General features: G+C 42.7%; 1 protein-coding gene across 2 annotated transcripts in view; it reads right to left on the reverse strand.

The window, feature by feature from the left end:
• Positions 1-8551: 8551 nt before the first annotated feature.
• LOC135548857 (kin of IRRE-like protein 3) overlaps positions 8552-24051 on the reverse strand; it is a 280617-nt gene continuing 265117 nt past the window's right edge. For both annotated transcript variants that reach the window (XM_064978889.1, XM_064978888.1), the window contains exon 16: positions 8552-10266. In XM_064978889.1, coding sequence (XP_064834961.1) covers positions 9784-10266 — 483 coding nt within the window. In that variant the 3' untranslated portion in view covers positions 8552-9783. The remainder of the gene's footprint in view (positions 10267-24051) is intronic.

Genomic DNA, 24051 nt, shown 5'->3' on the forward strand with positions numbered 1-24051 from the left:
GCTTTTTAGCTAGCAGTGGCTGAAGTTAGCTGAAGTTTATAGTAGCTGTCTAAAGAAAACTGAACCATGGATTAGAGTTTCTCCTGGCCTGTAGACTACTTTAAGGGCAGTGGCGGTCAGTGCCGTTTAAGATGAGGAAGGATAATTTTTTTAATGAGCTTGGCCTAATTTCTATTACAGCATATCAGATGACTCTCATTCATATTCCATTCACCCAGTTCAATGTAACAGCGATAGGTTTAGGCTACTACATGATACTCACATTTTACCCATACCCATCATGAGGTTGCTACAACCTAGCCTATGAATGAAAGTATACAACGTAGGTGCGCACAGGTCGAGAGACAAATTTGACATTCAATACCGTCTTGCACACTCTTGCCTGGATCTATCTGATATAGGTTAGAATCATTAGTCCAACAGTTGCAAATTAGTTTCTATTAGACCAATTCAGGTATGTTTATCCCTGTTTTGTTACGTTTGCTTTCGCTTAAGAAACATTTTTCGGTAGAATAGATACACTCGTGTTCACGCGTATAAACAGTTCACTTTCATGGCAGCCATGTCCTATGCCAGGGCTCTCCAACCCTGTTGGTTTTCAATCCAACCCCAGCTGTAACTAATCTGATTCAGTTGATCAACCAGCTAATTATTAGAATCAGGTGTACTAGATTAGGGTTGGAGTAAAAAACCCACAGGATGGTAGCTCTCCAAAAACAGGGTCCTATTCACCCTACTTCTCTCACCTCTTCCCTTGTGGAGTTCAATGCACAACACATTAGCTGTATGTGACCAGGCGAAAGCTAGATGTCCTCCGGCTACCCTACAGAGTGCTGTTGATCTTCTTTGCAAAATAGTGTGTTTTAATCAGTTATTTGGTGGCATTTGATTATATTTAGTGTCGTTTTATCTGAAAAGGATATATTTTAAAATGTATTGATATTTGAATTTTTATGAAATTCACTGAGGAGGATGGTCCTCCCATTCTTCCTCTGATGAGCCTCCACTGTTTAAGGGTAAGGAGCCACCTAATATTAATTTGTAGAGCACTGAACTAACCATTTTAACACACACTTCAACAACGGCAAAAGAGCTTACTTGAGATTTTGACACTTTGTTTGTTTTGGGACCCAGGTTAGTCAAGGTAATTGAGGTAATATGTACATGTACAGTTGAAGTCGGATGTTTACATACACCTTAGCCAAATACATTTAAACTCAGTAGTTCACAATTCCTGACATTTAATCCTATTTAAAATTCCCTGTCTTAGGTCAGTTAGGATCACCACTTTATTTTAATAGTCAAGAGAATTATTTATTTCAGCTTTTATTTCTTTCATCACATTCCCAGTCGGTCAGAAGTTTACATACACTCAACTAGTATTTGGTAGCATTGCCTTTACATAAAAAAAACTTGGGTCAAATGTTTCAGGTAGCTTTCCACAAGCTTCCTACAATAAACTGAAGCTTGAATTTTGGCCACTTCCTTTTATTTATTTATTTATTTATTTCACCTTTATTTTACCCAGTAGTCTAGTTGAGAACAAGTTCTCATTTGCAACTGTGACCTGGCCAAGATAAAGCATAGCAATTCGACACATACAACAACACACATGGAATAAACAAAACATAAAGTCAATAATACAGTAGAACAAAAGAAAACAAAGTCTATATACAGTGAGTGCAAATGAATTAAGTAAAGGAAATAAATAGGCCATGGTGGCGAAGTAATTACAATTTGGCAATTAAACACTGGAATGGTAGATCGGCAGAAGATGAATGTGCAGGTAGAGATACTGGGGTGCAAAGGAGCTAAATAAATAAATAAATACCAGTATGGGGTTTAGGTAGGTAGATAGCCCATCTATGTACAGGTGCAGTGATCTGTAAGCTGCTCTGACAGCTGGTGCTTAAAGCTAGTGAGGGAGATATGAGAGGGAGAAGGAGAGTTGTATGGCATTGAAGCTCGTCTGGAGGTTAGTTAACACAGTGTCCAAGGAGGGGCCATAAATATACAGAATGGTGTCGTCTGCGTAGAGGTGGATCAGAGAATCACCAGCAGCAAGAGTAACATCATTGATGTATACAGGAAAGAGAGTCGGCCCGAGAATTGAACCCTGTGGCACACCCATAGAGACTGTCAGAGGTCCGGACAACAGTCTCTCCGATTTGACACACTGAGCTCTATCAGAGAAGTAGTTGGTAAACCAGGCGAAGCAATCATTTGAGAAACCAAGGCAGTCGAGTCTGCCAATAAGAATGTTGTGATTGACAGAGTCGAAAGCCTTGGCCAGGTCAATGAATACGGCTGCACTGTAGTGTCTCTTATCGATGGCGGTTATGATGTCGCTTAGAACCTTGAGCGTGGCTGAGGTGCACCCATGACCAGCTCTGAAACCAGATTGCATAGTGGAGAAGGTATGGTGGGATTCGAAATGGTCAGTAATCTGTTTGTTAACTTGGCTTTCGAAGACCTTAGAAAGACAGGGTAGGATAGATATAGGTCTGTAGCAGTTTGGGTCTAGAGTGTCACCCCCTTTGAAGAGGGGGATGACCGCGGCAGCTTTCCAATCTTTGGGAATCTCAGACAATACAAAAGAGAGGTTGAACAGGCTAGTAATAGGGGTTGCAACAATTTCGGCAGATCATTTTAGAAAGAGTGGGTCCAGATTGTCGAGCTCGGCTGATTTGTCGGGGTCCAGATTTTGCTGCACTTTCAGAAAATCAGCTATCTGCATTTGGGTGAAGGAGAAATGGTGGGGGCTTTGGCGGGTTGCTGTGGAGGGTGCCGGGCAGTTGACCGGGGTAGAGGTAGCCAAGTGGAAAGCATGGCCAGCCGTAGAGAAATGCTTATTGAAATTCTCAATTATAGTGGATTTATTGGTGGTGACAGTGTTTCCTAGCCTCAGAGCAGTGGACAGTTGGGAGGAGGTGCTCTTATTCTCCATGGACTTTACACTGTCCCAGAACTTTTGAGTTAGTACTACAGGATGCAAATTTCTGTTTGAAAAGCTTACTTTGGCTTTTCTAACTGCCTGTGTATATTTGTTCCTAACTTCCCTGAAAAGTTGCATATCACAGGGGCTATTCGATGCTAATGCAGAACGCCACAGGTTGTTTTTGTGCTGGTCAAGGGCAGACAGGTCTGGAGTGAACCAAGGACTATATCTATTCCTAGTTCTAGATTTTTTGAGAGGGGCATGCTTATTTAAGATGGTGAGGAAGGCACTTTTAAAGAATGGCCAGGCATCATCTACTGACGGGATGAGGTCAATGTCATTCCAGGATACCCCAGCCAGGTCGATTAGAAAGGACTGCTCGCGAAAGTGTTTCAGGGAGCATTTGACAATGATGAGGGGTGGTCGTTTGGTCGCAGACACATTACGGATGCAGGCAATGAGGCAGTGATCGCTGAGATCTTTATTGGAAACAGCAGAGGTGTATTTGGAGGGTGAATTAGTTAGGATGACATCTATGGAGGGTGCCCATGTTTACTGATTTGGGGATGCACCTGGTAGGTTCATTGATCATTTGTGTGAGATTGAGGGCATCAAGCTTAGTATGTAGGGTGGCCGGGGTGTTAAGCATGTCCCAGTTTAGGTCACCTAGTAGCACGAGCTCAGAAGATAGATGGGGGGCAATCAATTCACATATGGTATCAAGGGCACATCTGGGGGCAGAGGGAGGTCTATAGCAAGCGGCAACGGTTAGACTTGTTTCTGGAAAGGTGCATTTTCAGAGGTAGAAGTTCAAATTGTTTGGGTGTAGAGTTCTGTATTACTATCTTTGCAGTAGATTGCAACACCGCCCCCTTTGGCAGTTCTATCTTAGCGGAAAACGTTATAGTTAGGAATGGAAATGTCAAGGTTTTTGGTGGTTTTCCTAAAGCCAGGATTCAGACACAGCTAAAATATCTGGGTTGGCAGAGTGTGCAAAAGCAGTGAGTAAAACAAACTTAGGGAGTAGGCTTCTAATGTTAACATGCATGAAACCAAGGCTTTTACGTTTACAGAAGTCAACAAATGAGAGCACCTGGGGGTGGGAGTGGAGCTAGGCGCTGCAGGACCTGGATTAACCTCTACATCACCAGAGGAACAGAGGAGGAGTAGGATAAGGGTACGGCTAATGACTATATGAACTGGCTGTCTAGCACGTTCAGAACAGAGAGTAAAAGGAGCAGGTTTCTGGGCACAATAGCATAGATTCAAGGCATAGTATACAGACAAAGGTAAGGTAGGATGTGAGTACATTGGAGGTAAACCTAGACATTGAGTAATGAAGAGAGAGATATAGTCTCTAGAGATGTTTTAAACCAGGTGATGTCATCGCATATGTTGGAGGTGGAACAACATGGTTGGTTAAGGCATATTGAGCAGGGCTAGAGGCTCTACAGTGAAATAAGACAGTAATCACTAACCAGGACAGTAATGGACAAGGCATATTGAGAGAGAGGCATGCGAAGCCAAGTGAACATATGGGTCCAGTGAGTGGTTGGGCTGGCTGGGGACACAGCGATTCAGACAGTTAGCAGGCCGATGCTAACAAGCTAACAGTTAGTAGGACGGGGCTAAACAAGCAAGCAGCTAGTAGACCGGGGCAAACTAGCAGTTAGTAGGCCTGGTTAGCAAGCAAGCAGTTACAGACCGGGCAGGTAAGCTAGCAGTTAGCAGGCCGGGGCCGGCAGCTAGCAGTTAGTAGACCGCGGCAAGCTAGCAGTTAGCAGGCCGGGTTAGCAAGCAGTTAGCAGGGGTTAGCAGTTAGCAGACCGGGTTAGCAAGCAAGCAGTTAGCAGACCGGGCCCGGCAAGCGAGCAGTTAGCAGACCGGGTTAGCAAGCAAGCAGATAGCAGGGGCTAGAAAGTTAGCCTTTGGTGGACGTCGCGATGGGGGTAAGTCTGTTTTTGCCTCTTCGTGCGGTGACGTCGATAGACCAGTCATGGAATTAGTAGGGTTCCAAGTAGCTCTAGGTACCTAGCAGGCCTAGCTGGTTAGTATAATGGGCCTTCACCGGGCGTCGCGCCTGAGGGGCCTGTTGGGAGTCCTCGACAGATTATGTCGGTATTCCAGTCGTAGGGGATCTGCTGGGTTCCTCCTGACAGAGCTGGTGTAACTGAGTCAGGTTTGTAGGCCACCTTGCTCGCACATGCTATTTCAGTTCTGCCCACAAATGTTCTATAGGATTCAGGTCAGGGCTTTGTGATGGCCACTCCAATACCTTGACTTTGTCGTCCTTAAGCCATTTTGCCACAACTTTGGGTCATTGTCCATCTGGAAGACCCATTTGAGACCAAGCTTTAACTTCCTGACTGATGTCTTGAGATGTTGCATCAATATATCCACATATTTTTCCTCCCTCATTTTGCCGTCTATTTTGTGATGTGCACCAGTCCCTCCTGTAGCAAAGCTTCCCCACAACATGATTGTCATGACTTCCGCCGAAGTCGGTCCCTCTCCCTGTTCGGGCGGCGTTTGGTGGTCGACGTCACCGGTCTTCTAGCCACCGCCGCTCCAACTTTCATTTTCCATTTGTTTTGTCTTGTTTTCCCTCACACCTGGCTCACATTCCCTCATCAGACTAAATGTATTTTACCCTCTGTTTCCCCCATGCCTGTGTATGGAATTGTTCTTTGTGTAGGGTGTTACGCTACAGGCTGGCTTGCGCTAGGTTTATTTATGTCCTAGGTTTGTTTGTTTTGTTTAATGCGGTTCATGTTATCGTGGTTGTGCTTGGTGCTGCCTCGCCTATGCCTTTGGGCCAGGATGTATATTAAAGTTCTCCTGTTATCATCCATCTCTGCTCTCCTGCACCTGACTTCCCGGCAACCAGTTGCTCGCCCCGTTACAATGATGCTGCCACCACCGTGCTTCACGGTTGGGATGGTGTTCTTCCGCTTGCAAGCCTCCACCTTTTTCCTCTAAACATAACAATGGTCATTATGGCCAAACAGTTTTATTTTTGTTTCATCAGACCAGAAGACATTTCTACAAAAGGTACGATCTTTGTCCCCATGTGCAGTTGCAAACCGTAGTCTGGCTTTTTAATGGTGATTTTGGAGCAGTGGCTTCTTCCTTGCTGAGCGGCCTTTCATGTTATGTCGATATAGGGTGCATTTTATTGTGGATATAGACACTTTTGTACCTGTTTCCTCCAGTATCTTCACAAGGTCCTTTGCTGTTGTTCTGGGATTGATTTGCACTTTTCACACCAACGTACGTTCATCTCTTGGAAACAGAACGCGTCTCCTTCCTGAGCAGTATGACAGCTGTGTGGTCCCATGGTGTTTATACTTGTGTACTATGGTTTGTACAGATGAACGTGATACCTTCTAAAGCCATGAAATCATTTTCTGGTATTTTCCAAGCTGTTTAAAGGCACGGTCAACTTAGTGTTTGTAAACTTCTGACCCACTGGAATTGTGATACAGTGAATTATAAGTGAAATAATCTGTCTGTAAACAATTGTTGGAAAAATGACTTGTGTCATGCACAAAGTAGACGTCCTAACCGACTTGCCAAAACTATAGTTTGTTAACAAGACATTTGTGGAGTGGTTGAAAAACTAGTTTGAATGACTCCAACCTAGGTGTATGTAAACTTCCAACTTCAACTGTACATCAGTTTTGCTGAATGGACAAAAAATGTATGCGAACTAGTTTATCTACCCAAATAAACAGCTTTAATAACAGAAAACAGTGAAAATACAGAGCAGAGCAGAGCAGGGGAGCAGGGGAGAATAAACCAGAAGACAGCAGCAACTCTACTACTTTTGCAGTTCTACAATTGCTGCAAGGCTCCAGGGTTGGAATGCAAATAGAAAGTTATTTATTTCTACATTCATAAATATGCTGGACTCTCATCGGCATACTATGCTGTATATTTATTTGTTTGAGTTGTTTTTTACAAATCAAATGCAAGGCTCAAAACAAACAGGCTTGAGTGAACATCTCCAAATATGTGCTCATCCAGTGTGATTCCCTCAGCAGTTGTCTTCTACAAGATGCAGGCTCTTAGCAGGCTCACAAGGGATCCCTGGTAAACAGTGGAACTGTATGAGGAGGCGCAACACTTCAGGATGATTTAACATGTGGTTGAGTTGGCTTGTAAACACAGCTCCAATCAACACACATTTGGAAAAGACTGAATCCATTAGAGGATTCCTTATAATTTTACATTTCACTACCGCAAGGAAGATAGTTGTCTTTATGTTTGACCATTGCTTTATTTGACACTTTGTATATGGGCTCAATGCCATTTTTATTATCTGTGGGTCAGTCCTACTCCTTTTGTATCTGTTCAAGTAATACTACAGTGTTGGATAGATGGGGAAGATAGGAGGATGAGGCAAAGGGCAGTTGGCGAGATTCAAACCCCTGCTGACTCAAGCATACATTTCTCCTGGGCTCAGCGGCTCTAACCGATGGACCAGACTGGCCACTCCATACCTTTTTTAGCTTCAACTGCTCCACCATAAAGATAATCTTTGTGATTGCAGCGAGTTGTCATACGACTGTGAGATGTGGAATATCAAAAAGTCATTATTGTTATAAAAAAAGCCTGAAAATAATGTCTATACTACAGTGATGGGACTGACTTTGATTGTAGAGTAATCCCACCCCCTAATATATATATATATATATATATATATATTTAGATGTTTAAAGTAGGATATTGCCGCTTTTTATTACTCAATGGTTTAAGCGCTTCAAAGCTGAAATGTTAGTCATTCTCCCTATGCTTTGCAAAGGGAGAATGTTGTTGTCCTTGACATGGAAAAGTAAAATTATAGTTGTTCTTTACATGGATAACTGCAGACAAAATGTTTTAGTCAATTGCAGATTGTCCCATAAGCAAAACACCTGTCCATTTTGCAGTGTAAACATGAAGATTCAAATTATTAATTGACAACGGTGTAAACTCTAAAATGGTACCAATGTAGGGTTGTGCATATTATGACAATATTGGTACAAGTTTAGGACACCTTCAGTCTCAGCAGGACTTGTTTAAATTCGAATGATGGACACCATACAAATACGCTCACTGCAAGGTCCACCAAAATACCTTTCTGTAATATGACAATAGACCATAGACACCCTTCATTTCTCTGCTTATAGTTATTATAAAAAGTCACCTATGTTGTCCATATTAGGAGAGCCATCTCTTTGTTGTAAGGCATATGATAATCAGTCATTATGAATGGTGATGCTGGTAAATACTAAACAGGCATTGGAGGCTGCATTAAAATATCAAAACACATTGGGAAGTCATTTGGTTTATAAATTACACACTGGTGATTGTTTATTGGTGTAATGCTTTGCAATTAGATAATTAACAAATGCTTTATTAATAATTGGAAGCTGTTACCTAAATGAGTCGTTTGCTTTTGAACGTAGTTGAGAGAGGAATTATGATTTGTTGACCTTTTGTTGTATGAGACAATGCTGCACTGTGAGGATGCTCATATTGGCACTCTCAACTTAAAACTTAAAAGATCCCACGCAACCTTCATCATATTGTTATATTGATCACCAAGTCATTGTAACCACAGAGGCAACAGACAGAAAAAAGTAACTTTATCTTCATCGCCGTCATTTAGTGGGCAAATCACAGTACACAAAAATGCTGGATTTACAGAGCTCAAGTGTAAACAACACGATATCAGCTAAGTATGGCAAGCCACAAATATTAGAACAGCTCCGGCAGAGATGACATTGTATTTGGCTCCACAGCTATCTGCTCACACATATAAGATCAGGCTGCAAGTGTCTCACATTGAATGGAAAAGTACAGATGATAAGGTCCTTGACCCTTTTTCTCTGATGTGTAAATATGACACTGTCCTTTCAGAAGAAGAAAAACGGTTCCAGGAACTGATGGTTTGTGAGTGAACAAAGCAATTGAAAAGTCAGCTCAAGTGAAGTAGTACAACAGTATGACACATCCACTTCTCCATGCATTTATCTATGATCTGTGACTCAGTAATGAACTTTCACAAGGCATACATCAAAAAGGCAAAAATATCACCATAAATCCAAAATAAAGGAGCAAAATATAGATTTTACCAAGATAACCAAAAGGGACAAAATCTATAATCCGTTGAGAATTAAAGTTGTCCAGCTGTAGGGCTATTAGACCTGCAGGTCAGCCAATTGGCAAGGTGTTCGTCTTTATTACATTGCCTGCCGCTCACACCATGTTTCATTATCCATCTAAGGATATTTTTTTGCACGTACACGAAATGCCTCGGGTGGTTTTTAACAATACCCCTTTGTGCTTCAAAGCCCAACCGGGCAGCTGAACATAGGCCCAAGAGTTTGTCTTCCTCCATAATGAAAATAAACTTTTAAACAATTCTGGAACTTATCCACACAGATGTGTGAATAATACCTACAGCTGTGCATTTTTCATTTAGGAAGTGGACTTCTGATTGTCATCTTTTTTCCACCAATTGTAGCTCTCAAGGTTATGATCTTTTTTGTTTGAAAAGCTTGTTTCAAGGGGAATAGAGTGTACCACAAATAACATGTAAAAAGAGTTGTACGTACAATGTCCATATTAAGACCGCCTCAGTCTCAGCAGGACTTCAGGCTGTCCTAATATGGACACCACAATTGCCCACCGTCTGCCAAAGGTGGAATACTGCATCATCTCCCTCGGGTGGACCAGAGTAGAAACCAAACAAAAAATAGCACTGTATACCAGTCAGGCAGTGTTCCTTAAAGTGTCCAAAGGTGCTATCCTCGACCCAACCCGTCCGAACCCACCCCCATCCATTGTTCCTTCTGCCATTACACATGGGTCTGCATGCGTTTCTGCAGCGGCCGAGTCTGGTCTGAGTTCTGCGAGGACGACTGCGAGTATTGGGAAGATGAGGAGGCTGCCGAGGCCTTGCTGTCCTTGTCAAACTGCACGTAGCCGTCCTGCTTGCTGTAGCTGCTCACGCTGTCACACTGCGTGTCGATGAAGGAGTTGGAGTCACTAAGTGAGCCTCGCTGGAACTCGCGCTCGCACAACTCGATAGAGCTGCTGCCCATGCCAAGCACAAAGCGCTGGCTGTAGTCGTACAGGCGGTTGGGCCCAGCACCTAGCGTGTTGTAGATGTTTGTGAAGGACATGCCCGTAGGCACACGCTGCTTTCCCATGGTGGATGAAGAAGAAGCCAAAGGGTTCCTGACCTCAGCGCCGCTGGTCTGGTTGGCGGCCATTGACATAGTCGGGGTGCCATGGTGCTCCTTGAAGGTGTTGACACTGTAATAGCCATTGGTTGGATCCTTGTGGAGGAGAGGGGACAAAGACACAAAGGAAGGTGTTCATTTAGTGTAAGGATAGGAGACAAATGTAAGGCATGTCAGTACAGCTACTATTTTGTTCGTTGTTATTGTGATTGCAATCAAACTGGTCATTGTTAGCCAAAGAACATATCAGGTCTGAATCACAGAGGTGAACGGCTATCTAAACAATTATTTTTTATTTAGCACAATGGTGATAGGAATGAAATGCTTCTTGCCAGTATTGCCGAGGGCCACTGGGTGCTCAAGTCTAGTGTCTGATCAAGAGAAGCATTGTGTGGAATTGGAGCAAGTCACCTAAACTAAACAACACCAAACAGTGTTGTCTGTAGAATATTTTATGCTTTTTGCACCATGACCCCTGCATGCTTTGTTGACTATTAACTTGCTGATTTAAACTGAAACATGGGACAGACAATGTTTGTTCCCACACTCTCAACTCTGACTCTATTGTTTACACGGACTCTTGGCCTCCGACCCTATTCTAACCACCTCTCATCGGCTTTGTGTTCATGTTATTTGATGACATTTTTGTACAATATGATCTTGTTACCATCTGATGAACATTCAAATGTCATAAAAAAATCAACACTACAGAGCTTTCCATGTCCTCTGCTGTGGAAATGTGCATGTACACCCTGGCCCATCTACTGTTGCTAGCCCCAATTCTGACTTGTGCTCTGATTTCTGCTCTCGTAGAAGCCTGGGTTTTCTGCACGTTAACGCGAGAATCTTATTACCTAAAATTGATAAATTGAAAGTGTGGGTTCACAACTACAATCCAGATGTGTTGGTCATTACTGAGACGTGGTTAAGACAGAGGGTTTTGAACAATGATACTAACCTTTCTGGTTATAAACTTTTTCGGCAAGACAGATCTTCCAAGGTGGTGGAGTGTCAATCTTTAACAAGGAACACCTTCAGTGCTCTGTCTCCAGCAAATATGTCCCCAAACAATTTGATTTGCCGGCTTAACCATTCAAATAGCTCTTTGTTGACTGTTGCTGTGTGTTACTATCATCCACCATCAGCTGGCCTGCACACTACCTGCCCTAATCTCTCTCTTGACCCCTTACAATAAGTATGAATTTCTCATGCTATGTGACCTAAACTGGGACATGCTTAAACCACCTGACCAAGTCCTAAAGCAACGGGACTCCCAAACTCTTTGTCAGATTATTACCAATCCAACACAGGCAGAAAAGTGTACTCTCCTTGATGTTATTCTCACAAAATAATCCTGATAGGTCTTAGTGTTTTTCTGTAACGACCTTAGTGATCACTGTTTTACAGCCTGTGTTCGTAATTGCTTCTTAGTGAAACAACCTGTTTTGATTTGTCCTAGACGCTTGATAAACTTTAATGAACAAGCCTTCTCATGACCTGGCCTCTAGTAAATTGGTATAGAATCAGCTTGATTCCCTCTGTCGAAGACACTTGGACATTATTTTTAGTGATATTGTTAAAACAACCCTGTAAAGAAAAAATGAGAATTATAAACAGGTTCAGCCCCTGGTTCGACCGTGATCTGGCAGAGTTACTCCACCCCAAGAATTTCATTGAAGAAAAAGCTTGGCACACACATACTCAGGATGACTTGCTTTCGTTCAGGCAAATGATAAATAAGTGCACGCAGGCTGTCCAGAAGGCCAATGGAGCTCTTCTCCCCACCCCCGTGTGATTATTACCTCTGAGGGTTTAGAGCTGGAGGTAGTCACCTCATACAAGTACTTGGAAGTATGGCTAGACTGTACACTCTCCTCCTCTCAACACATATCCAAGCTGCAGGCTAAGGTTAAATCTAGCCTTGGTTTCCCCTGTTGTAATCACTCCTCTTTCACCCTAGCTGCCAAATGATCCCTGACTCAAATGACCATCCTAGATTACGGAGATGTAATTTATAGATCATCAGGTAAGGGTGCTCTTGAGCGGTTAGATGTTCTTTACCATTCGGACATCAGATTTTCCACCAATGCTCATTATAGGACACGTCACTGCACTCTATAATCCTCTGTAAACTGGTCATCTCTACCAGCGGAGACTCCTCAGAGGAGGAATGGGAGGACCATCCTCCTCAGTGAAATTTCATAAAAATAAAAAGTGAAACATTAGTTACCCTATTTAGGTAAAACTCAATGTACTAAATATATTCATGTCACCAAGTAAATGTTTAAAATACACTGTTTCGCAATGAAGGTCTAAAGTAACTTCAACAGTGCTGTCTGGGCTAGCACCATGGTGTAGCTGAGGACAGCTAGCTTCCGTTCTCCTCTGGCTTCATTGACTTCAATACAAAACCTAGAAGGCCGACAGGCCTCATCCCCTTCCTTAGACATACATTGTAATTATGACCACTTCCGGAGGAAGTCCTCCAACCAATCAAAGCTTTTGCAGTATGATCTGACAGGTTGTCCATCCAATCATAGATGCAAGATCAGAGAACGAACCTAGTGAGTTGTGTTGTGATTGTGCCACATAGCATTATGGGGGTTCTATGTGTTGAGAAGCTTGGTGAAATTGTTGGATAGAGATTAAGAGTGAAGAATGATGTTTGAGCATTTTTGGGACATTATTCAATTCAAATTTTTTTTTTTTAAATTACAGGAGATGGTGGAGGTATGTTATCAATTGTTTTCTTGGGTGTAGAACTTTATTTTTGTGTCCAGTTAGTGCAATGTATTTAAAGTTGCCTTGCTAACTTCAGCTAGCTACCAGCGCAAGTGTGCAGTTTTCTCCACCAAAATGGGGTGGACTTTTTGTTGAAATACCCCTTTCATTCTCTTTGCGGCACACGAAAAGGTGTGAATTGCAAGCGAGGGTTGACCTCTGCCTGAGATCAGTTTCATGAAGAAGGATGAAAAGGTGAGAGCGTTCAATACCAATTGGTATCGAAAGATTAGCTGGTTAACAGGGAGCCTAGGCTACACCTAACATTCCAAATGAGACAATTTTTCTGTCTGATCAACTGTAGGCTACTAATTAGAGCAGCTGCATACAGCCTATGTGCCCTGTCCATCTGGTCAGGGTAAACTAATTTGTAACATTATGTATTTATAGTCAATTTGTGTGTCAGCGGAAAATGTGAATGTGATCAAATTTAGATTACATCCAAAATCGGGCTGGCTAGGCTACGTTTTTAATCCAAAATTATTACCTGGAATTAATCAATCGACATAATAATTGTCTATTTTTTTTACAAGGCCTACATGATGCAAACATGCTTAAAGTAAGCTCAGCCCTATGAGTTCTATTGACTATCGGTTGTTGTCTGGGTTGAGGAAATCCCCTCCTAATCTAGTCTAAATGTTATTTATATGAACAAATATAAGGTAGCTGCAGTTTGACAGGGTTTTCACCCCCCCAGGGCCAGGAATTTTTTTTGGGAATTTTTTATTAGGAAAAACTGGTCCCATCATAGCCCATATAAAACCTTTTGTAACAGCTGATTAATCACTGTCCTGTACCTTCCAGGGTACCTTATAGGGTCCAGAGTTATCCTAGTCTGGTGAACCTATAAGGAAAAACTCCAGGCCCTAAGCGGCAAAAATTGCCCCACCGCTGGGACCTATGGTACCACCAGTCTGCTTGCAGTTGTCAGTTATTGTCAGGTATGTGGATGATCAAGGCTTTATTCAGGAAATTTCCTTGGCATACTTTGATGTGTCAAGTGGGTAAGATGCGCAGTCTGTGTTTGACTTCATGAATTTTGAGATGTCTGATTTAAATTCATAGAGATGTTTTGACCAACAACCAGGACAATGGATCGGATCCCAGCAGGCGACCCAAAACAACAGCGCCGCAGAAGGGGCAGACAGAGTGGTCTTCTGGTCAGACTCTGTAGACGGAGGCACATCGCCCACCGCTCCCGAGTATACTACTCGCCAATGTCCATTCTCTTGATAACAAGTTAAACAAAATCCGAGCAAGGGTTGCCTTCCAGAGAGACATCAGAGATTGTAACATTCTCTGTTTCACGGAAACATGGCTCACTCGGGTCAGGATACGTTATCAGAGTCCATACAGCCACCTGGTTTCTTCACGCATCACGCCGACAGAAACAAACATCTCTCTGGTAAGAAGAAGGGCGGGGGTGTATGCCTTCTGATTAACGAGTCGTGGTGTGATCATAACAACATACAGGAACTCAAGTCCTTTTGTTCACCTGACCTAGAATTCATTACAATCAAATGCTGACCACATTATCTACCAAGAGAATTCTCTCCGATTATAATCACAGTCGTGTATATCCTCCCCAGGCAGACACCTCGACGGCCCTGAAAGAATTTCATTGGACTCTATGTAAACTGGAAACCACATCCTGTGGCTGCATTTATTGTAGCTGGGGATTATAACAAGGCTAATCAATCTGAAAACAGGTCTCCCTAAATTTTATCAGCATATCGAATGCGCAACCCGGGCTGGCAAAATTCTGGATCATTGCTACTCTAACTTCAGCGCCGCATACAAAGACCTCCCTCGCCCTCCTTTTGGAAAATCTGACCATGACTCCATTTTGTTGCTCCCAGCCTATAGACAGAAATTAAAACAGGAAACGCCCGTGCTCAAGTCTGTTCAATGCTGGTCTGACCAATCTGATTCCACGCTTCAAGATTGTTTCAATCACATGGACTGGGATATGTTCCGGATAGCGTCGAACAACAACATTGCTGATTTGGTGAGCGAGTTAATTAGCAAGTGCATTGGTGATGTTGTACCCACGGCAACTATTAAAACCTTCCCCAACCAGAAACCGTGAACTGATGGCAGCATTCACGTAATACTGAATGCGAAAAACAACTGCTTTTAATCAAGGCAAGGGAACCGGAAACATGACCGAATACAAACAGTATAGCTATTCACTCCGCAAAGCAATCAAACAAGCTAAGCATCAGTATAGAGACAAAGTAGAGTCGCAATTCAACGGCTCAGACACGAGAGGTATGTGGCAGGGTCTACAGTCAATCACGGACTACAAAAAAAAAACAGGACCGTCGCGGACCCCGATGTCTTGCTCCCAGGCAAAGTAAACAACTTCTTTGCACGTTCTGAGGACCATACAATCCCACCGACAAGCGGGCCGCTATCAAAACCTGCAGGCTCTCCTCTGCTTCAGCCAACGTGAGTAAAACATTTAAACGTGCTAACCCAGACGGCATCTCTAGTCCCGTCCTCAGAGCATGCGCAGACCAGCTGGCTGGTGTGTTTACGGACATATTCAATCAATCCCTATCTCAGTCTGCTGTTCCCACATGCTTCAAGAGGGCCACCATTGTTCCTGTTGCCAAGAAAGCTAAGTTAACTGAGCTAAATGACCATCGCTCCGTAGCACTCACTTCCATCATCATGAAGTGCTTTGAGAGTCAACAATCATATCACCTCCACCCTACCTGACACCCTAGACCCACTCCAATTTGCTTACCGCCCCAATAGGTCCACGGACGACGCAATCAAAATCACATTGCCATAACCCATCTGGACAATAGGAATACCTATGTAAGAATGCTGTTCATCAACTACAGCTCAGCATTTAACACCAGAGTACCCTCCAAACTCGTCATTAAGCTCTATACCCTGGGTCTCAACCCCGCCATGACGGGACGCCCCCAGGTGGTGAGGGTAGGAAGCAACATCTCCACCCCGCTGATCTTCAACACTGGGGCCCAACAAGGGTGCCTTCTCAGACCTTTCATGTACTCCCTCTTCACCCATGACTGTTTGGCCATGCATGCCTCCAACTCAATCATCAAGTTTGCAGACGACACTACAGTGGTAGGCTTGATTACCAATAACGACAAGACGGCCTACAGGGAGGAGGTAAGGTCCCTCGGAGTGTGGTGTCAGGAAAATAACCTCACACTCATCGTCAACTAAACAAAGGAGAAGAAGATATTTGAAGATGTTTGTCACCAAAAACACTCACAAATCTTTACAGATGCACAATCGAGAGCATCCTGTCTGGATGTATCACCTCCTGGTACGGCAACTGCTCCGCAAATAACTATAAGACTCTCCAGAGGGTAGTGAGGTCTGCCCTCCAGGACACCTACACAACCTGATGTCACAGGAAGGCCAAAAAGATTATCAAGGACAACAGACACCTGAGCCACTGCCTGTTCACCCAGCTATCATCCAGAAGGATAGGTCAGTATAGGTGCATCAAAGCTGGGATCAAGAGCCTGAAAAACAGCTTCAATGTCAAGGCCATCAGATTGTAAACAGCCATCACTAACATTGAGTGGCTACTGCCAACATACTGACTCAAATCTCTAGCCACTTTAATAATACAACATTGGATATAATAAATGTATCACTAGTCACTTTAAACAATGCCACTTTATATAATGTTTACATACCCTACATTACTCAACTCATATGTATATACTGTACTCTACACCATCTACTGCATCTTGCCTATGACGTTCGGCCATCGCTCATCCATATATTCATATGTACATATTCTTATTCATTCCTTAACACTTGTGTGTAAAAGGCAGTTGTTGTGAAATTGTAAGATTACCTGCTAGATATTACTGCATTGTCGGAACTAGAAGCACAAGCATTTCGCTACACTCGCATTAACATCTGCTAACCATGTGTCTGCTGTTTGTATTTACAGCTAAGTTCCCACATGTTCCCTGATTAAGAGATGATGAGTACTCCACTCCACTACCATTGTCAACTTTCTCCTGACATAATTACTGTAGTTGCAATCTACTGCAGAGATAACCTGCAGAGTTCTGTTATACTATCCAGGTCTGTGCCCAAACAATTCGAGCTTCTACTTTTAAAAATCCACCTTTCCAGAAATAAGTCTCTCACTCTGGGCACCATATGTGAATTGATTGCCCCCCATCTATCTTCAGAGTTTGTCCAGTTAGGTGACCTAAACTGGGATATGCTTAACACCCGGGCCGTCCTACAATCTAAGCTAGATGCCCTCAAACTCACACAAATTATCAAGGAACCTACCAGGTACAACCCAAAGTCCATAACCATGAGCACCTTCATAGATATCATCCTGACCAACTTGTCCTCTAAATACACTTCTGCTGTCTACAACCAGGATCTCAGTGATCACTGCCTCAATGCCTGCATCCATAATGGATCCGCAGTCAACTGTCAAATGCTCCCTAAAACAATTTCTAATCGACCTGGCCCGGGTATCCTGGAAGGATATTGGCCTTCTTCCCTTCAGTAGAGGGTGCCTGGTTGCTCTTTAAAAGTGCTTTCCTCACCATCTTAAATAAGCATGCCCCTTTCAAAAAATGTAGAACTAAGAAGAAATATAGCCCTTGGTTCACCCCAGACTTGACTGCCATTGACCAGCACAAAAACATCCTGTGGCGTACTGCATTAGCATCGAATAGCCCCCGCGATATGCACTTTTTCAGGGAAGTCAGGAACCAATATTCACAGTCAGCTAGGAAAGCTAAGGATAGCTTTTTTAGGACTAATTCCAAAAGGTTTTGGGACACTGTAGAGTCCATGGAGAATAAGAACACCTCCCAGCTGTCCACCGCACCGAGGCTAGGAAACACTGTCAACACCGATAAATCCACGATAATCGACCATTTCAATAAGCATAAGCACCGATAAATCTACAATAATCGATCATTTCAATAAGCATTTATCTACGTCTGTCCATGCTTTCCACCTGGCTACCCTTACCCCGGCCAACAGCTCTGCACCCTCCGCAGCAACTTGCCCAAGCCCCCCCCACACTACTCCTTCACCCAAAATCAGACAGCTGATGTTCTGAAAGAGCTGCAAAATCTGGATCCCTACAAATCAGCTGGGCTAGACAATCTAGATCCACTCTTTCTAAAATGATCAGCCGAAATTGTTGCAACCCTTATTACGAGCCTGTTCAACCTCTCTTTCGTATCGTCTGAGATCCCCAAAGATTGGAAAGCTGCCGCGGTCATTTCCCTCTTCAAAGGTGGAGACACTCTAGACCCAAACTGTTATAGACCTATATCCATCCTGCCCTGCCCTTCTAAAATTTTTGAAAGCCAAGTTAACAAACAGACAACCGACCATTTCAAATTCCACCGTACCTTCTCCACTATGCAATCTGGTTTCCGAGCTGGTCATGGGTGCACCTCAACCACGCTCAAGGTACTAAACAATATCATAACCGCCATCGATAAAAGACAGTACTGTGCATCCGTCTTCATCGACCTGGCCAAGGCTTTCGACTCTGTCAATCACCACATGCTTATCGGCAGACTCAACAGCCTTGGTATCTCAAATGACTGCCTCGCCTTGTTCACCAACTACTTCTCAGATGGAGTTCAGTGTCAAATCGGAGGGCCTGTTGTCTGGACCTCTGGCAGTCTCTATGGGGGTGCAACAAGGTTCAATTCTCGGGCCGACTCTTTTCTCTGTATATATCAATTAAAGTCACTCTTGCTGCTGGTGATTCTCTGATCCGCTACGCAGACGACACCATTCTGTATACATCCGGCCTTTAGACACTGTTAACAAAACTCCAAACGAACTTCAATACCATACAACACTCATTCCGTGGCCTCCAACTGCTTTTAAATGCTAGTAAAACTAAATGCAAGCTCTTCAATCGATTGCTGCCCGCACCTGCCTGCCCGAGTAGCATCACTACTCTGGACTGTTCTGACTTAGATTATGTGGACAACTACAAATACCTAGGTGTCTGGTTAGACAGTAAACTCTCCTTCCAGACTCACACTAAGCATTTCCAATCCAAAATCAAATCTAGAATTGGCTTCCTATTTCGCAACAAAGCCTCCTTCACTCATGCTGCCGAACATACCCTTGCAAAACTGAGTATCCAATCGATCCTCGACTTTGGCGATGTCATTTACTAAATAGCCTCCTACTGCAAATTTAATGCAGTCTATCAAAGTGCCATCTGTTTTGTCACTAAAGCCCCATATATTACCCAACACTGCGACCTGTATGCTCTTGTTGGCTGGCCCTCGCTAAATATTCATCGCCAAACCCACTGGCTCCAGGTCATCTAAGTCTTTGCTAGGTAAAGCCCTGCCTTATCTCAGCTCACTGGTCACCATAGCAACACCCACCCAGAGCACGCTTTCCAGCAGGTATATTTCACAGGTCATCCACAAAGCCAACACCTACCTTGGCCGCCTTTCCTTACAGTTCTCTGCTGCCAATGACTGGAACGAATAGCAAAAATCACTGAAGCTGGTGACTTATATCTCCCTCTCTAACTTTTAGCATCAGCTGTCAGAGCAGCTTAATAATCACTGTATCTATAATTAGCACACCCAACTACCTCATCCCCATATTGATATTTTTTGTTGTTGTTGCTATTTTGCACCCCAGTATCTCTACATAATCATCTATCATTCCAGTGTTAGTGCTACATTGTAATTATTTTGCCTCTACATTGCCTTAAAAAATAAAGGAGAGCCGCACACTCTTGGAGCTCAGATGCAAAAATATTTATGTCCAACGTTTCGACAGACAAGCTGTCTTCATCAGGGCAGGATGACTAATTTATATAGTGTCAAAAGACATACAGGTGTCTGTAATCATGACCGGGTGTTGCCTGATATCATTGGTTAATTCTCATATTAAAATAACAAACAAAAAACATAAATGGATAGTGTACGATCAAGTGTTCCACTCAGCTAGCCAGCACCTCGCCTAAATAGGTGTGGATTTTCTTTCTTTCTTTTATTGCTTTACCTCCCTAATCTTATTACATTTGCACACACTGTAAATATATTTTTATATTGTGTTATTGACTGTACATTTGTTTATCCAATGTGTAACTCTGTGTTGTGTTTGTCGCACTGCTTGGCTTTATCTTGGCCAGGTCGCAGTTGTAAAGGAGAGCTTGTTCTCAACTGGCGTACCTGGTTAAATAAAGGCAAAATAAATAAATAAATAAAATAAATTAACTGAAGCCAATACGTTTCATGTGCCCACTCATCCACAGGCACATTGAATGTTTCCCTTCCAAGCACTGTGAGTACCCCTATCCATTTTTTCTCCTTACTGTATGTAGAGTCAACCACAATTACTACACATTATTTCACAATACGTTACTACACATCAAAGATTTTCCTCCTTGCTTTAGACTAACTCATTCTTAGCTATGTTGTCTGACTGTGTCCTGTGTCATTGTTTTTTGTCTTCCCAGTATAGTCCTGTCCTCTGAACACCTCAACTGATGCCATACACCCTCATTCAATCACTGCTGCGATCCCTTTCCAACACTGTAAGTAGCCCTCTCATTCCCCTTCCCCATAATATTGTACTATAAATGTCTATATTAAATGCTTTAGGTTAAAATAATTAATCTTTGATGATTTTTGAAGCACACTTTGTGGTCTGCGTGCGTTCTGCGCCTATACCGTGGGTCTCCCATCTTCCTTAATTTGTCAAGTCACCAGCCTCCACTGATTTCTAGCCATTGCAAGACCCACTGGATGATGCTTATTTATAAAACCCACTTAGGCCTCACTTCCCGCTATCACATACAACACCCGTTCTGCCAGACACATTTTGTTAAAGGTCCTCAAAGCACACACATCGCTGGGTTGTTCCAATTTTCAGTTAGCTGCAACTAGCAACGGGAACGAGCTGCAAAAAACACTCAAACTGGACAGTTTTATCTCCATCTCTTCATTCAAAGACTCAATCAGACACTTGTGGCTACTTCGTGTGAGGTATTGTTGTCTCTACCCCTTTGCCCTTTGTGCTGTGCCCTTTGTGGCTGTGCCCAAATGTTTGTACCACGTTTGTACCATGTTTTGTGCTACTGCTATTTTGTGCTGCTGCCATGTTGTGTTGCCACTGTGTTGTTGTCATGTTGTATTGCTGCCATGCTGTGTTGTTTTCTTAGGTCTCATTTTATGTATTGTTGTGGTGTCTCTTGTCGTGATGGGGTGTTTTGTCCTAAAAAAAATTTAACCCGTCTCCGCAGATGGCCTTTTGCTTTTTGGTAAGTCACCATTGTGAATAAGAATTTGTTCTTAACTGACTTGCCTAGTTAAATAAAGTTGAAATACATTTTTTTTATTAAAAAGATAACTCACGAAAAGATTGATGATTACAGTTTGAAAGAAGCTCATCTGTTCCCTTTATCTGCATCAGCACAGTCATACAGAAACATCTAATTTCTGCCATTCCTCCTTTGAGCCAGTCATTGGCTTTCATTTGAACCGGGAAGAGTTATGCTGCGTCGTTTTGGTTGTGAATATATGTACTTAATGATGAAATATAAATACTTTGAGGCACCACTTACATTATTGGTGTTCTGTGTGAGTCTGATCCCCCCCCCCCCAGCTGTTTCTTCAACAAAGAGCATCGACACAGAGTAGGGTAAGGGGTCCGTTTGACATTTCCCACACTTATTGTTAAGGTAAGAAATGGGGAAGGGTAAGGGGATCCTAGATCTGTACCCAGGGGAAACTTCACCCTGGAGTGCATAAGCAGAGTATAAACTTGACTTCTATGTCAGGCATCATCAACAGGTAATTATGCCCTAATCCTAGGTGGTCTCAAGCTGTGACACAGCAACACCCATTGTTTCTCATGTATTCAAATGCTTGCCTTTTTGTGACCAAGGTCAGTCACATCCAAATGAACTGCTATTCATAAGAATCATGGGAAAACGAAGAAACAGGCTTATGCGTGCCAACGTGAAAAATAGATTACTTGCTTTTGGGGTGTGAAATAGTCACCTCCCACAAAGACAAATAAATCCTGCTATCAGCCAATTAAGTGGCCTTGATGATATCACATGTAGGAGCAGCATACTGTATGTGGAAAAATTCCCACAGCAGTTTATTTTCAGTCACGGCCTACGTGTGTAAAGCGTTTTTTCCCCCTTCCATCTCTTATTCTCTCTGTTACTCCATTTCCTTTCTTGGAATTAACTGAGCGTTCGATTCCTGGAGGAAGGAGATAAACTTTGCCTGCCGACATTCCAAAGGCGGAAAAATACTAATTTTGCTGTCAGAACAAGCAGACTCTGTATCTTTGTTTGTACTTGTGGCTGGGGGCTATTGCAAATAACTATTAGTTAGATGGCTAGATAAAACGGATGTGTCACATCCTGACCATAGAGAGCCTTGTATTCTCTATGTTCGTTAGGTCGGGGTGTGACTAAGGTGGGTAATTTAGGTTGTTATATTTCTAAATTAGCCTGGTATGGTTCCCAATCAGAGGCAGCTGTTTATCGTTGTCTCTGATTGGGGATTATATTTAGGCAGCCATTTCCCCACTGTGTTTTGCGGGATCTTGTTTTTGTGTAGTTTCCTGTGAGCACTTCATCGACATCACGTTTCGTTTGTTCTTTATTGTTTTGTGCGTTTCACTTCAAATAGTATGTGGAAACCATATCACGCTGCGCTTTAGTCCGAATGTTCTTACGACGATCATGACAGGATGGTACACCAAGCAGCAGAATATTAAGGGTGGGAATTGAATTAGCCGAGGAAGAGGAAGGTTTATGAGAATATATCAGCAGATAACACATCTGACCTGGGAGATAGAGAAGGGGTAGCCTCACAGATAAGAGTCAGAGTCAAGGTTCAAAGGTGTCATGGTTTCCAATATCCCAAATGATATTGCATATCCGTGCCTATTTCCAGATGACCTAGTCTGTTGTCATTTCATTCAAACAGTTTGAGCAATGCCAATGGGCTTAAATGTTTGGATGAACTGACAATACCATAAGTCAAAAAAAGAGTAGATATCTGTTTTATGTGGACTAACCCTTTGATGCTTCATACTGCAATAGAGCACACATTTTAGTCTGTCAATTACATACCCCACAATCCTACTCCTTATCCACAATAATGACGGTGACCTCTTAATGCATTTGGATGAATCTTTCCTCCCGTATATCATACTTGGTTATATACAGTGGGGTCCAACATTTTTTTGATCCCTTGATAAAGATGAGCAAAAAAGACTGAGCTGTGATGTCCACTAAAAAACTAGAATAATATTATTTTATACCATTGTACAATTGCTCGGAGAAAGAGATTTGGTTTAACAAAATCAATTATTGGATCCCCTGTTTTCAATACTCCAGCACCCTCCCCTTGTGAGGATAACGACTCTGAGCCTTTTTCTAAAATGTTTTTTTTTGAGATTGAAGAACACATTGGAAGGGATCTGAGAGCATTCATCCATACATATTATACTATCCAGTTCATTGATATCCTTTGTCTGTGCTTATGGCTGCCCTAAATCAATTCAAAACCTCAGGTTTTCAATGGGGTTCAAGCCCGGACATTGAGATGCTCATTGCAAAATGTTGATTTTGTGGTCAATCAACCATTTATTTGTGGGTTTTCATGTTTATAGGGTTATTGTCTTGCTGGAAGATCCACTTGTGGCCATGTTTTTGTCCAAAATGTCCTGGTACTGGGTAAAGTGCATGATGCTGTTGACCTTAACAAAGGCCCCAGGACCAGTGGAAGCAAAATAGCCCTAAAACATGAAATATCCACCACCATATTTTACAGTAGGTATGAGGTACTTTTCTGCATATGCTTCCTTCTCTCCATGCCAAACCCACCACTGGTGTGTGGCCAAAGAGCTTTATTATATGAAACACACCAGTGGTGGGAGATGAGAGAGGCATATGCAGAAAATATCTAGCATTCCTTAAATCTGAGCAGAAATACCAAGAGTCATTCTTTGTGAAAAATAACAAACAGAATAGGAGTACTAACTGAATAGAATACATGCTCCTCCTTGAACTACAATATGGTGTACATTTTAGGACATTTCTACTAATGT

Source organism: Oncorhynchus masou, chromosome 11 (genome assembly GCF_036934945.1).
Source record: "Oncorhynchus masou masou isolate Uvic2021 chromosome 11, UVic_Omas_1.1, whole genome shotgun sequence".
In the NCBI taxonomy this organism is placed as follows: Eukaryota; Metazoa; Chordata; class Actinopteri; order Salmoniformes; family Salmonidae; genus Oncorhynchus; species Oncorhynchus masou.